Source organism: Hemicordylus capensis, chromosome 3, assembly GCF_027244095.1.
Source record: "Hemicordylus capensis ecotype Gifberg chromosome 3, rHemCap1.1.pri, whole genome shotgun sequence".
NCBI classification, from domain to species: domain Eukaryota; kingdom Metazoa; phylum Chordata; class Lepidosauria; order Squamata; family Cordylidae; genus Hemicordylus; species Hemicordylus capensis.
Genome location: NC_069659.1, coordinates 8,403,475 through 8,416,890, shown reverse-complemented (window position 1 = coordinate 8,416,890; position 13,416 = coordinate 8,403,475). Strand labels below are relative to the sequence as shown.

General features: G+C 47.7%; 1 protein-coding gene across 1 annotated transcript in view; it reads left to right on the top strand.

Annotated features, from left to right (window-relative positions):
• Window positions 1–13,416, top strand: part of WNT11 (Wnt family member 11) — a 79,341-nt gene that overhangs the window by 41,270 nt on the left and 24,655 nt on the right. The window contains exons 3-5 of the mRNA XM_053313073.1: window positions 4,148–4,383; window positions 6,135–6,412; window positions 12,635–12,927. Coding sequence (XP_053169048.1) covers window positions 4,148–4,383; window positions 6,135–6,412; window positions 12,635–12,927 — 807 coding nt within the window. The remainder of the gene's footprint in view (window positions 1–4,147; window positions 4,384–6,134; window positions 6,413–12,634; window positions 12,928–13,416) is intronic.

Here is a 13,416-nt window from a genome sequence, read left to right as displayed (position 1 = left end):
GCTAAAAGGTCCAAAGGAAGTAGCCTTCTGTGCTTCAAACTGGAGTGGGTGTTGGAAGGGCAGGTCTTGTGGTAGCAAGCAGGACATATTCCCTTTGCTAAGCAGGGTCTGCCCTGGTTTACATTTGAATGGGAGACCACATCTGAGCACTGCCAGATTTATGTATGTATGTATTTAGCATTTATATCCTGCTTTTCCTCCGAGGAGCTCAGAGCAGTGTACATGGTTATGTTTATCCTCACATGGGGCCGCTCTGGGAAGAGCATCTGTATGTTTTCATGCAGAAGGTTCCAAGAACCGCCCAGAGACTTCTTTGTATGGGGCAGTATAGAAATGTAAGAAATAAGAGCCAGCATAGCGCAGTGGTTAGAGTGTTGGATGTGGACTGGGAAGACCCAAGTGTGAATCCCCGTCCAACCCTGAAACTCACGGGGTAACTCTGGGCCAGTCCTGTATCTCTCAGCCTAACCTACCTCACAGGGTTGTTGTAAGGATAAAAATAACCACGTACACTGCTCTGAGCTCCTCGGACGAAGAGCGGGATATATGTGTAATAAATAAAATAAGTCCCCTCCCTGGCAGCATCTCCAAGATAGGGCTGAGAGAGACTCCTGCCTGCAACCTTGGAGAAGCTGCTGCCAGTCTGTGTAGACAATACTGAGTGACAGGGACCTATGGTCTGACTCAGTAGAAGGCAGCTTTCTATGTTCCTAAAGAATCCTCCTTTTCGTGAAGCTGTGCTTCAAAATGAACCTGCCATGAGGTGTGTGGTATCATTGCCGAAATGCCCCATTTCCTTTCCATTTCCTCACAAATGGCCAACTGCAGTATGTGGGCGCCCCCATCAACTTCTAAGCCAGGGGTTTCCAGCCTTGTCCCTAGATGTTGGACTACAACTCCCATCATCCCCAGCCACAGTGGCTGAAGGAGTTGTAGTCCAACACCATCTGGGGACCTGTGTTTGGGGACACCTGACCTAGAAGATGGTGGGAGGAGAGCGGGTCAGGGTAGTGAGCATGAATTGCCCCCTTTGCTAAGCAGGGTTGGCCTTGGTTTGCATTTGGATGGGTGACTACATGTGAGTGCTGTAAGATATTCCCTGCTTAGGGGAAAGGGTCATAGCTCAGTAGAAAAGCCATTGCTCTGCATGCAGATGGTCCCAGGTTCAGTCCCTGGCAGCATCTCCAGGTAGGGCTGGGAGGGACCTTGGAAAGATGCTGCTAGTCAGTGTACACAATACTGAGCAAGATGGGGCAATGGTCGGACTCAGTAAAAGGCAGCTTCCTATGTTCCTCTGTAGCCCCTGCTTTAAGTGGCTATCCAGGGATTGAATCTGAGATCTTATTATTTGTTTGTTTGTTTGTTTGTTTGTTCGATTTTTATACTACCCTTCCAAGCTGGCTCAGGGCGGTTTACAATTAAAAAACAGAAATCATTCAAAACAATTAAAACAGAAATACAAATATAAACACCAGTTTAAAAACATCTTAAAAAACGATTAAACTATCAAAACAATTAAAACCCTGAAAACCAGGTTAACATTAAAACAATTAAAACTAACTAAAAACCCTGAAAGACCAGGCCAAACAGATGGGTTTTAAGGGCTCTCTTGAAGTTCAGTAAGGAATTAAGATTGAGAATTTCTGCTGGGAGTGCATTCCACTGCCCGGGAGCAGCTACAGAGAAGGCCCTGCCTCTGAGTTGCCACCAAAAGAAATGGTGGTAACTGGAGACGGACCTCCTCAGATGACCTTAACGTGAGGTGGGAATCATATAAAAGAAGGTGCTCTCTAAGGTAACTCGGGCCTAAGCCGTTCAGGGCTTTAAAGATAATAACCAGCACTTTGTATTTTGCCCGGAAACATATCGGCAGCCAGTGTAACTGTTTCAAAACAGGCATGTTAGGGTTTCTCCGGGTTTCCCCAGAGACCCATCTGGCTGCCGCATTTTGAACTAACTGAAGTTTCCGGACTACGTACAAAGGCAGCCCCACGTAGAGCGCATTGCAGTAGTCAAACCGGCAGGTTACCAGCTGATGCACCACTGTTTTGAGGTCATCCTCTTCGAGGAATGGGCGCAGCTGTTGAATCAGCCGAAGCTGATAGAAAGTACTCCTGGCCATCTTCTGCATGCAAGGCAGGTGCTTCCCCACTAAGTTATGGTTTCTCCCCTAAAATATAATTCATGTTTCTCCTTTTTTTGTTTTTGATGCTTTGGGGTGCTTACTATTTTTTTATTGTTGACTGCTTTGATTTCTACAAAGAAGAGCAGGAACTAAAACTTTACATTAATCATGCCCTAATCTGGATACACTTTTTTTTTTTTTTAGCAACCCTGACAATTTTAATCTCTTTTATATGTTTTTTTAATAAAAGGTTTTAGCTACTGTTTGTATAAACTGTAAACTGCCCTGAAATTTTATGTAAGGCGGTATATAGTGATAAAGTGTGTTGATGAGTCGGTGTTCACTCCTGGCGCCCACAGAGCCCTGTGGTTTTTCTTTGGTAGAATACAGGAGGGGTTTACCATTGCTGTCTCCTGCACAGTGTGAGATGATGCCTTTCAGCATCTCCCTATATCACTGCTGCCCGATACAGGTATTTCCCAAAGTCTGGGAAACATACCAGCAGGAATTCGAAATGGCAATCTCTGGCTTGCTAGCCAAGTCATTTCCCTCTGAGCCATTAGGTGGATAGATGCATTCAATTAAATAAAGCAAGTAAATAAATACAATAATTTGCATTCACTTTTTCAGTTTGTTGGTCGACATCCAGACTAACACTGCACTAGTGCAATGCACAAATTTACACCTGAGCAAGGAAGTCGTGTAGCTGAGTGGATGCTCAGAGTTGCTCTGCTTCTTGCACCCTTGGCCCACTTGCACCAGTGTGCTGCTTGTGAAACATGGATAGCATCATTCCCTGAGACATATATGAAGAGGTTTCACAGCATGATGCATGTACTCCTGAATGACTCGTGATTTAGCAGAACTAGCTAGTGCAACATCCTTGCACTAGTGCACTGTTAGTCTGAATGCCAGCCATAATCATTATAGCATTTATTAAGCCTGTGCAAATTTGGATTCAAAAATTCAGATTTTGTCCAAAATGGCTCAAAATCAATAAAATCTGAATCTCTAGGGTTGTTGTTGTTGTTTTTTTAAAATCAGATTGGTAAAGTTGGAATTAATTCTGAAATATAAAAATGAATTTCAGAAATACTTCAGAATTTTGGGATTAGCAAAATGGAATAGGATTTTCCCCCATGGGGGTGAATGGGGAGAACAAAACAAAATCATTAAAAATTACTGGTTGGTCCGAGAGCCCTGAAACTTGCCACACATTTGGGGAAGGGGGACAGAACTCCCTGTCATGAATTTGAAGATAATTGGTCAGTCCACTGATTTTTGATGAATTTCTGGTTTTAAAAATGTCTAAAAATTGTGAAATCTGACTCGTTTCCAGACAGAACTTTACAAAAACTTCTGGAATTGAGGATCATCTTGGACCACCATAGATAGAGACTCCAAGCCCACCTTGTTAAATGTTGGCTTTAGAGTCAAAAAATCTGACTCTGACCCCGATATTTTGAAGGAGTCTAAAAACCCCAATCCAGTATTTATGGTATAGGATCCGATCAGATCGGATCATGCACAGGCCTATTGCCTAATCTATCCACCTCTCGGTGATGTTCATTGTTATTAAAAATATAGAAAAACCAAAATACAATAAAAACAATGAGAACCGTTTTAAAATATGTTTAACTGGAAGCCTAAGGAAACAGGTGCATCTTCAGGGTCTTTATAAAGGCAGCCAGAGACGGAGCAAGCCTTGTTTTGGCAGGAGTGCATTCCAAAGCAGTCTCAATCCCGAAAGGCCTGGTCCCGGGTTGCCACCAAACGAGCTGGTGGCAACTGTAGCCGGACCCACCCAATGATCTTGATAGACGACGGGGTTCAGTGCAGAGTGGGCACTTCCTTAAATATCCTGGACCCAAGTCATCACAGGCTTTATAGGTCATAACCAGCACTTTGTATTTTGCTCGCAAACATATCAGTGGCCGGATGTTTGCAGATTGCCCGGATTACTAACAGCACTGGGGGTTCTGTCTGTCTCCCTCCCTCCCTGCTCCCCTCTTCTCCACGCAGGGCTTTGTTCAAGACCCCCCCAGTCTTGGCCTTGAATCAAACGCAGCACTGCAAGCAGCTGGAGGGGCTGGTGGTGTCTCAGACGCAGCTGTGCCGCAGCAACCTGGAGTTAATGCAGACCATCATCCAGGCCGCGCGGGAGGTGATCAAGACGTGCCGCAAAGCCTTCTCCGACATGCGGTGGAATTGCTCCTCCATTGAGTTGGCCCCCAACTACCTGCTGGATCTGGAGAGAGGTAACAGGAGGGGTTGGGTTCTCTCTGAAACCTGGGCAGTCAAATTTGCATGACACAGACCATATTTACCCATGTAGAAGACGACTCTGAATTTAAAACAACTCCCTTAAAAAAAAAAGAAGTGGCTAAATGCGGGCTACAACTGTGTTTACCTGAAAGGAACAGGGCTCTGAATTTAAGATGGCCCCCAATTTCTAAGATCAAAGAATGTTGGTGAGGGGGTGGGAACCCTAGGCTTGGATTCAGGTAAATACAGTACCCCCTGGGGAGTACCCTAATTATGCACATTGGCCATGCTAGAGTCATATGTCTCATTGTGAGGTTTTAGCAGAACTGAAACAATGCATTTACCCTCCCCACCAAATGTAGATATTCCCCTAATATTCAAGTATTGGCCAAGCTTTCACCAAATTTTTGTATTCAGCATTCAACGTCCAATGCTTGATTTCAGTACTTCATGTTGGACTCTGAAAGGCGTTCAAAATAGGATGTACAGCAATATTTATTTATTTATTTAGCATATTTATATACTGCCCAAAATGAAAGTCTCTGGGCGGTTTAGAACAAAACTGGCATGATGACTGCATGCTGTAGTCTTTTGTATACTCCACACAATTCATTTTATGGGATGAAGATATTTAAGATGTGTTGATGGTCACTTACTTAGCTGGTTATAGAAGAGGGTTAGACATATTCATGGAGCAGAGAGGTTTATCAGTTTAGGCATTAATCATGATAGCTCTGTGGAGCCTCCAGGCTCAGAGGTAGTATACCTGAGGGGCAGTATACTAGTTGCTGGGAGCCGCAGTTGGAGAGGGCTCAGTTGGATGCTCTGCTTGTGGGCCTCCTAGAGGCATCTGATTGCTCAACTGTGGGAGACGGGATATTGGACTGGATAGATATTTGATATGAGACCGCAGGGTTTTTCTTATGTTCTTAATATCTGACAGAAGACACACAATAGTATTTGGTAAGGTCTTTCACATGATCATCTTGGGGTGGTTTGGGGGAAGGAAGAGTTCCTACCCTGATCCACACAGACTAGCAGACCCTTCTTTGGGGTCTGCAAACTACCATTGCAGCCATGGTCTCCATTATGGAAAAAGGGAGCTGGGTCCTCCAAGGATTGAAGGAGGAATCCCAGAATGCATCGCGCTCCCAGGAGACAGGCAACCCTCAGCAGGGCCCGCCCATCCACTGGCTGAACTAGGTGGTCGCCTAGGGCGCCAAGTGGGGAGGGGTGCCAATGGCCTGGGTCACATGTTGCCCTGCAGGTAAGAGCAGGAAGGCGACTAGGAGGGAACTCCCCATTTCAGTCATCCACCCAGCCACTCACTTGCTCTCCTCCACACCTCCGCCTGCTGCTCCTGCTGCCGCCGGCTGCTTATGGGCAACCAGCCTGTGCATTATCACCATGCCGCCGCATTGCGCAGTGATGTGGTTAATCATGTGCTGCAGCAGGCCTGTGGCAGGAGCAGCAACCAGAGGTGGCGAGGAGAGCAAGTCAGCAGCTGGGCGGGCAACGGGGGCAGCCCACCCGCCTGCCCCCTTGCTCTCCTCCGTGCCTCGGGCCACCGCTATAATCACATCGCCACACCAGCAACTCTTGGGCCAGCCCTAGCTCTCGGTGCATCCGTAGCTCCCCTCTGCTTGGCCACTTCAGCAGCCCTACTCTGTGACAAATGTGAAAGCGGATTCTGAGCCCGAGGGACCCACTGATAGCTGGCATGGTTTATCTCGCTGTCTTGCAGGCACCAGGGAGTCTGCTTTTGTGTACGCCCTCTCCGCCGCCGCCATCAGCCACACCATCGCTAGAGCCTGCACCACCGGGGACCTCCCTGGCTGCTCCTGTGGTCCCATCCCAGGTGAGACACCTGGACCTGGGTATCGCTGGGGAGGATGTGCTGACAACCTCAACTATGGTCTTGTCATGGGGTCCAAATTTTCAGATGCTCCCATGAAGATGAAAAAATCAGGATCACAAGCCAATAAGCTGATGCATCTACACAACAGTGAAGTAGGGAGACAGGTAACCAATCCAAGAGAGTTATTTGTCATTATGCAAATCATCATCCGGGGTTAACAAGGGAGGGCAGAATTGAAACTCAGTGTGAGTCCACAGTGGGGCAATCCTATGTACAAAGGTAGTCACCATGGTAGCTCTGGTCAAAGGTGGTCCTGCCATGAGACATACAGAGGTGACAGATTCTGGGTGCCATTAAGGGGAACAGAGTGGGAGACACATTGGACCACAGGCCCATCAGGAAGATCTCTCCTGTGTGCACCCCTTGTTACCAATCATCTCAAAGAGGCATTTGAGGGATTACTTCCTATTGAAGGTATTGGATTCTCAAGCCAGAGGACTCCCGCAGCAGGAACCAAGCACCTTCCTCTTTGGACCATCATAGTAGCTTGCTAGAGGAGGGAATTGTTTATTTGCTGCACTACAGCACCTCCACTGCATTGTGGCCATAAGATGGTACTGCAGCCACCAGATCAGCTGCCCTCAGGGGCCAATAGAAGTCCACCTGATGCTATAAAGCTGGGTGGCCCCTCCCTCTGAGCAATGGTGCTCAGATAGAGATGGAGTTCTCAGAGTGTCTGTCCCTGTATAATTTGCTTGAGTGTCCACCTGCATCCAAATTCACCTTGAGACTATTAGGCATGTGGATTTGTTTTTGGGCTGAATGGAATTGGATTTTTGCACAACGATAGAGGCTACCACCCTAGACTGGCACACCATTCCAGTTCTCCACCTTGGACGCAAGAATGTCTTGGACCATTCTCCTATACCAGGGGTCCCCAGTCCTGGGTTCCTTGATGGGGTTTTTAAAAAACATTTATATCAAGTTCTTCCTCCAAAGATCCCAGAGCGGTCTAAATGCTTATGTGTATCCCCACAACTCTGTGAGCTATGTTAGGCAGAGAGATAAGTGACTGGCCCAGAGTCACCCAGTGAGTTTCACAGCTGAATGGGGATTTGAATTCTGGTCTCCCCAGTTCTAGTCCAATATTCCAACCACTACACCACAGTGGGGATGATGGGAATAGTAATACAACAACGTCTGGGGACCAGTGTTCCCTGTATCAGGGGTTTCCAGATGTTGTTGATTACAACTCCCATGATCCCCAGCCAGGGGCCACTGCAGCTGAGGATGCTGGGAGTTGTAGTCAACAACATCTGGGGATTCTTGTTACAAGTAACGCTGCTGGAGACCCAAAGTTGGGAACCCATGTCCAATTTATGGGCATCCCCACCACATATGGAGAACATTCCCTTCACAAGGAAAATGACAGCTCCTACCACGTGGCACTAAATAGGCACATCAGAATGGGCATACCTGCAACACCAAGGGTCATATGCACACATGTCACATCCCCTCCAGAGCCAGAGTCTTATAACTAGCAGCTCTTCATGCCCCAGAAGCCTCCTCTCCTTCAGGGCCAGTCCTTCCTGCCATCAGTATCTTCACGGTGCATCCAGAACCCCTCTGAAACTCACACTATGTTGTTTTGTGTCACTCCTGGAGGGGCACTCTGGGTGGAGATCTGGGGCACCCAGTGGGAGGCAGCTGCTAAGAAGAGTCCCACATTGCTACTGTGCTGCTGCTGCCACCACCACCACCAAATGGGGTGGGGTGGGGTGGGGTGGGGTGGGTGTGTAATAAAGGAAAACATACCCACCTGTTACTAACCTGAATTAAGCTGGCCCCCAAACAGTCTCAGGGTTTGCCTTGGAACCGCCCCTATTTCCAGGCTGAAAATAGTTCAGTGAGAATGTTGTGCTCATCACTAGCACAAACAGATTCCCAGGAGGTCATCATAACATAAGAGCAGCCCTGCTGGATCAGGCCAACTCCTTTCTAGTCCAGCATCCTGTTTCACACAGTGGCCCACCAGATGCCTCTGAGAAGGCCACAAGCCAGAGCTGAGGGCAAACCCTCTCTCTTGCTGTTGCTCCCCTGGTATATTAGAGGCATCTTGCCTCTGAGGCTGGCTTATAGCCACCAGACTAATAGCCATTGATAGACCTGTCCTCCATGAATTTTTCCAAGCTCCCTTTAAAGCCATGCAAGCTAGTGGCCATCACCACATCCCGTGGCAGACACTTTCAACGAGTTGTCCACCACAACCCCAAGATCTCTCTCCTGGTCAGTCACCGACAGCTCAGATCCCATCAGTGTATATATGAAGTTGGGGTTTTCTGCCCCAATGTGCATCACTTCCCACTTCCTTACATTGCACTGCATTTGCCGTTTTGTCGCCCACTCCCCCAGCTTGGAGAAATCCTTTTGGAGCTCCTCACAACCTCTTTTGGATTTCACTACCCCAAACAGTTTAGTGTCTTCTGCAGATTTGGCCACTTCACTGTTTACTCTAATTTCTAGACCATTTATGAACAAGTTAAAGAGCACTGGTCCCAGGACAGATCCCTGGGGGACCCTACTTCTTACTTCCCTTCATTATGAAAACTGTCCATTTATTCCTACCCTCTGTCCTTCAACCAGTTACCGATCCACAATTGAACCTGTCCCCTTATCCCATGACTGCTAATTTTACTCAAGAGCCTTTGGTGGGGAACTTTGCTAAAAGCTTTTTGGAAGTCCAGGTATACTATGTCAACCAGATTCCCTTGATCCACATGCCTGTTGACACTCTCAATAAACTCCAAAAGGTTAGTGAGGCAAGACCTGCCCTTGCAGAAGCCATACTAGTTCTCCTTCAGCAAGACCTGTTCTTCTATATACTCAACAATTTTGTCCTTAAGTATGCTTCCCATCAATTTCTCCAGCACAGAAGTTAAGCTGACCAGCCTGTAATTTCCCGGACACTGCCCCCCGCAACCCCCGGATCCCTTTTTGAAAATCTGAGTTCCATTCGCTTCTTTCCAGTCCTCTGGTACAGAGCCTGATTGTAGGGACAGGTTACTTTTGGGTGGATGCCATCTGGCCCTGGTAATTTTTTAATTTTAGTTTTTCAAGACAGTTTAGAACATCCTCTCTCATCACCTCATATTGGCCTAGCTCTCTAGCTTCCAACCCTGGAGCAGATATATGGTCAGTATCCTCCACCGTGAAGACAAATGCAAAGAACTCATTGAGCTTCTCTGCAATCTTTTTATCCTCCTAAATAAACCCTCTCATGCCCTCATCATGGAACCCAACTCCCTGGCAGGTTTTCTGATATGTTTGAAGACATTTTTGTTATTCCTCTTGACACTTCTAGCTACGCGCTCCTCAAACTCTCTTTTTGCATCCCTTATTGTCTCCTTGCATTTCTTTTGCCAGGGCTTATGCCCCATTCTGTTCTCTTCATTTGGGCAGGATTTCCATTTTCTGAAGGAAGTCTTCTTCCCTTTTGTAGCTTCCCTGACTCTACTTGTTGGCGTCGTCCTGAACTTGGTGGTACCTTTCCTCCTTCTTGGTATACCTTCCAACTGAGCTTCTATTATTGTGGTTTTGAATACGTCCCATGCTTTCTGGAGTGATTTGACCCTCCTGACTTTCCCATTCAGCTTCCTTTTTACCATTTTTGAGAAATTTTCTCTTCTCCCCCACCCCCACCCTTCCCTTCATTTTTGATACGCATATTAGAGTGGATTCATGGTGTCTCATTGAAAATCTCATTTGTTATCATAGAATCCACACTCAATACCTCAGAAACAAGAGAACCCTGTACCCCATGGGTTAGAAACCCATGGGGGTGGTTGGCACCCTATGTGCACTACACCACCACTCACTCTGGGCCACCCCAGCACCCCCCAAGTGCACTTATGGGGCTGCTGAAAGCTCCATTATAACTTATTACGAGGAAAAACCTTAAAGATGCGTAAACTTCAACAATTCACCAAAAATCAGGCCTCTGCCCAAATCCTTTGAAAAAATTCAGGTAGCTTCCTTGCCCCTACCTGGCACTACCGCCAACCCCACACTGCTCTAGGCCACCCCTTTGCCCCCGACGTGAAGCTATACATTTGCTGACACCTCCATGCTTCTTTATGGAGAAAAACCTTAAACATGCGTAAACTTCAAAAATCACTTAAAAATCACCCCTTTGCCCAATTCCTTTCAAATAATTCAGGTAGCTTCCTTGCCCACCCTAGGAACTACCAGCCACCACACTGCACTCTACGACATCCCTTTCCCCCCGACGTGAAGCTATACATTTGCTGCAATCCTAATTATTCTCTATGAGGAATTCAAAAATACTTTAACAATTCACCAATAATCAGAGGAGTGTCCAATTGCCTTGGGATTTTTTGGGCGGTAGGCACCCCTGTCTGTCTACCACCCACCCCGCTTTTGTGCCCCTAGGTGCTCCACAAAAGGGGATATGGACTGGTTCGGGTCCCATTATACTCTATGAGAAAAATAATTTAAAATATTTCAAATATTCATAAAAAATCATAGGGGTGTCTGATTGCTTCAGGGTTTGCATGGTTGTTGGCACCCATGGGTACTGCACAATAAAGAATAATGGTCTGGTTCGAGTCCCATTATATCCTATGAGAAAAAAATAAATATATATTTCAAAAATTCATTTAAAAAATCGTACGAGTGTCCGATTGCTTTGGGGTTTGGGTGACAGGTACCCCTGGGTGCCAGCTACCATCCTACCAATTTTAGGGTGTCTGAACTGGTCCTAACCGGTCTGAACCAGTCCGAATCGAACCGCCCCCGGTTCGGTTCGGATCCGAACCGCCGAACCACCGAACCGCCCCGGTTCAGATCTGAACCAGTTCGCACATCCCTAGTCACAGTGTCATTTGGCTACTGTAGCTGGGGATGATGGGAGTTGTAGTCCAACATTATCTGGGGGTCCATGTTTGAGAATCCCTGGCTTCTTCCAATTGCCTCCTACTTGTAGGCTGTGCTGAGGCCCCATTCTGCCAGGGACCGGCATAAAGAGGATGTGTGTGCAGAAGGGAAGAAGACCTTTTCTACTCCTGCCTGTCCTCCCTAACTTATTAATCAAAGATTTGCACACATTTCAGGCACCTTCAGCACACATTGTTTGAGTTACCTTGGCTGTCTCTCAGGAGCCTTGCTTTCTCTGAGCCTGTCCATGGCTTCCTCCAACGAAAGTAAAGTGTGCTGTCGAGTTGGTGTCGACTCCAGGCGACCACAGAGCTGTCGAGTCGACGTCGACTCCTGGCGACCACAAAGCCCTGTGGTTGTCTTTGGTAGAATACAGGAGGGGTTGACCATTGCCATCTCCCGCGTAGTATGAGATGATGCCTTTCGGCATCTCCCTATATCGCTTCTTCCCTATATCGGCGTTTCCCATAATCTGGGAAACATACCAGCAGAGATTCGAACCGGCAACCTCTGGCTTGCTAATCAAGGCCTTCCCAAATCCAAGCAGCATTACTACAGCAGGGGTAGTGCAAGACACAGAGAGATTTGACGGTTGTTTGCCTACTGACGCAGGCTGTGTGCACTCCGTGTGTCGGTAACTGCACTGACCTGGTTTGAGGGGACCTTGGGCAAAGCACCCTCCCTGTCCCCACATCGCTGCCCCCGACATTGGTGATGTGGGTGGACCTTGGCAGGATGGGCATGTATCCGCAGGACTTTTCCCGGGGTGGGTGGGGGGGCAGTTGGTATTACAATACCCACCCTTCCCTGAGAGTATGCCGCATTGAATTCAATGGGAAGTGGCTCAGTGTGGGGGAGGGGGCAACATCTAAACAATTTTAAAGAAAAAGGGCAAGTTTCTAGTCCTCCTTGCTGGAGACAGGTCTGATTAGCAGTGCCCAGTGCAATCTCCAGGCAGAAGGTAACTGGACAATAGGGAGGGGAAAGAATTTCAGTGACCCTGCCCTCAACCCCATGACTAGCAAAACAGAACAATTTATACAGAGATCTTCATCATCATCATCATCATCTCCGTGTACATGGCATGTTATAGAATAAGATTTGCAAAACAGGCAGGTCTCTGTCCTGAGAGGCTTACAATCTCAGTGTTGATAGCAGGGCAAGATGGCACTGGGAAGAACCTGAGGGGCGGGAGAGGCCAAGAGAACTGGGGTGCGTGTGAGCACTGTCAAACTGCCTTTCCCAAATAATATGCAAATGATATGCAAATCAGTTTGACTCACAGCTTGGTGCCCAGTGCACACACCTGATTGTAATCCACTGAGGAATGTGCCCCTCTTAGTGTTGCTCCTGGGGAGGGGAGGGGGAGGGGGACTTGTGAGCAAGGAGGAATGGCCTGGACTCCCAACACGTCTCTGTTGCTGCTTTTCCAGGCCCTGAAAGCATCTCTGGAGATGAAATGCAAGTGTCATGGCGTCTCGGGCTCCTGCTCCATCAAGACCTGCTGGAAGGGCCTGCAGGAGCTGCGGGACGTTGCCCAGGACTTGAAAAACAAATACCTTTCGGCCACGAAGGTGGTGCATCGCCCCATGGGGACCCGCAAGCATCTAGTCCCCAAGGACCTTGACATCCGCCCCGTAAAAGAGACGGAACTGGTGTACTTGCAAAGCTCGCCAGATTTCTGCATGAAGAACGAGAAGGTCGGCTCACATGGGACTCAAGACAGGTAAACGCCTCCAGGCGGAGCGCCTTTCATCTCCTTGGCCTAGCATGACCTCAGTGTGGTGTTAGCGTCAACAGACTTGAATTGTTGGTGGAGGAGAGCTGGTCTGGTGGTAGTAAGCATGACTTGGCTCCTTAGCTAAGCAGGGTCCACCCTGGTTGCATATGAATGGGAGACTAGAAGTGTGAGCACTGGAAGAGATTCCTCTTAAGGGATAGAGCTGCTCTGGGAAGAGCAGAAGGTTTCAAGTTCCCTCCCTGGCTGCATCTCCAAGATAGGGCAAAGAGAGATTCCTGCCTGCAACCTTGGCGAAGCTGCTGCCTGTCTGTGTAGACAATACTGAGCTAGATGGACCAATGGTCTGGCTCAGTATATGGCAGCTTCCTATGTTCCTATTGCAATCACTTTTTCTCTTCCGGAGTTGTGATAGATTAGTGTTTCTTCCCAAATGCAGAAAACCCCAATTTCTGGTGGTGGATTTAGAGCATGGGC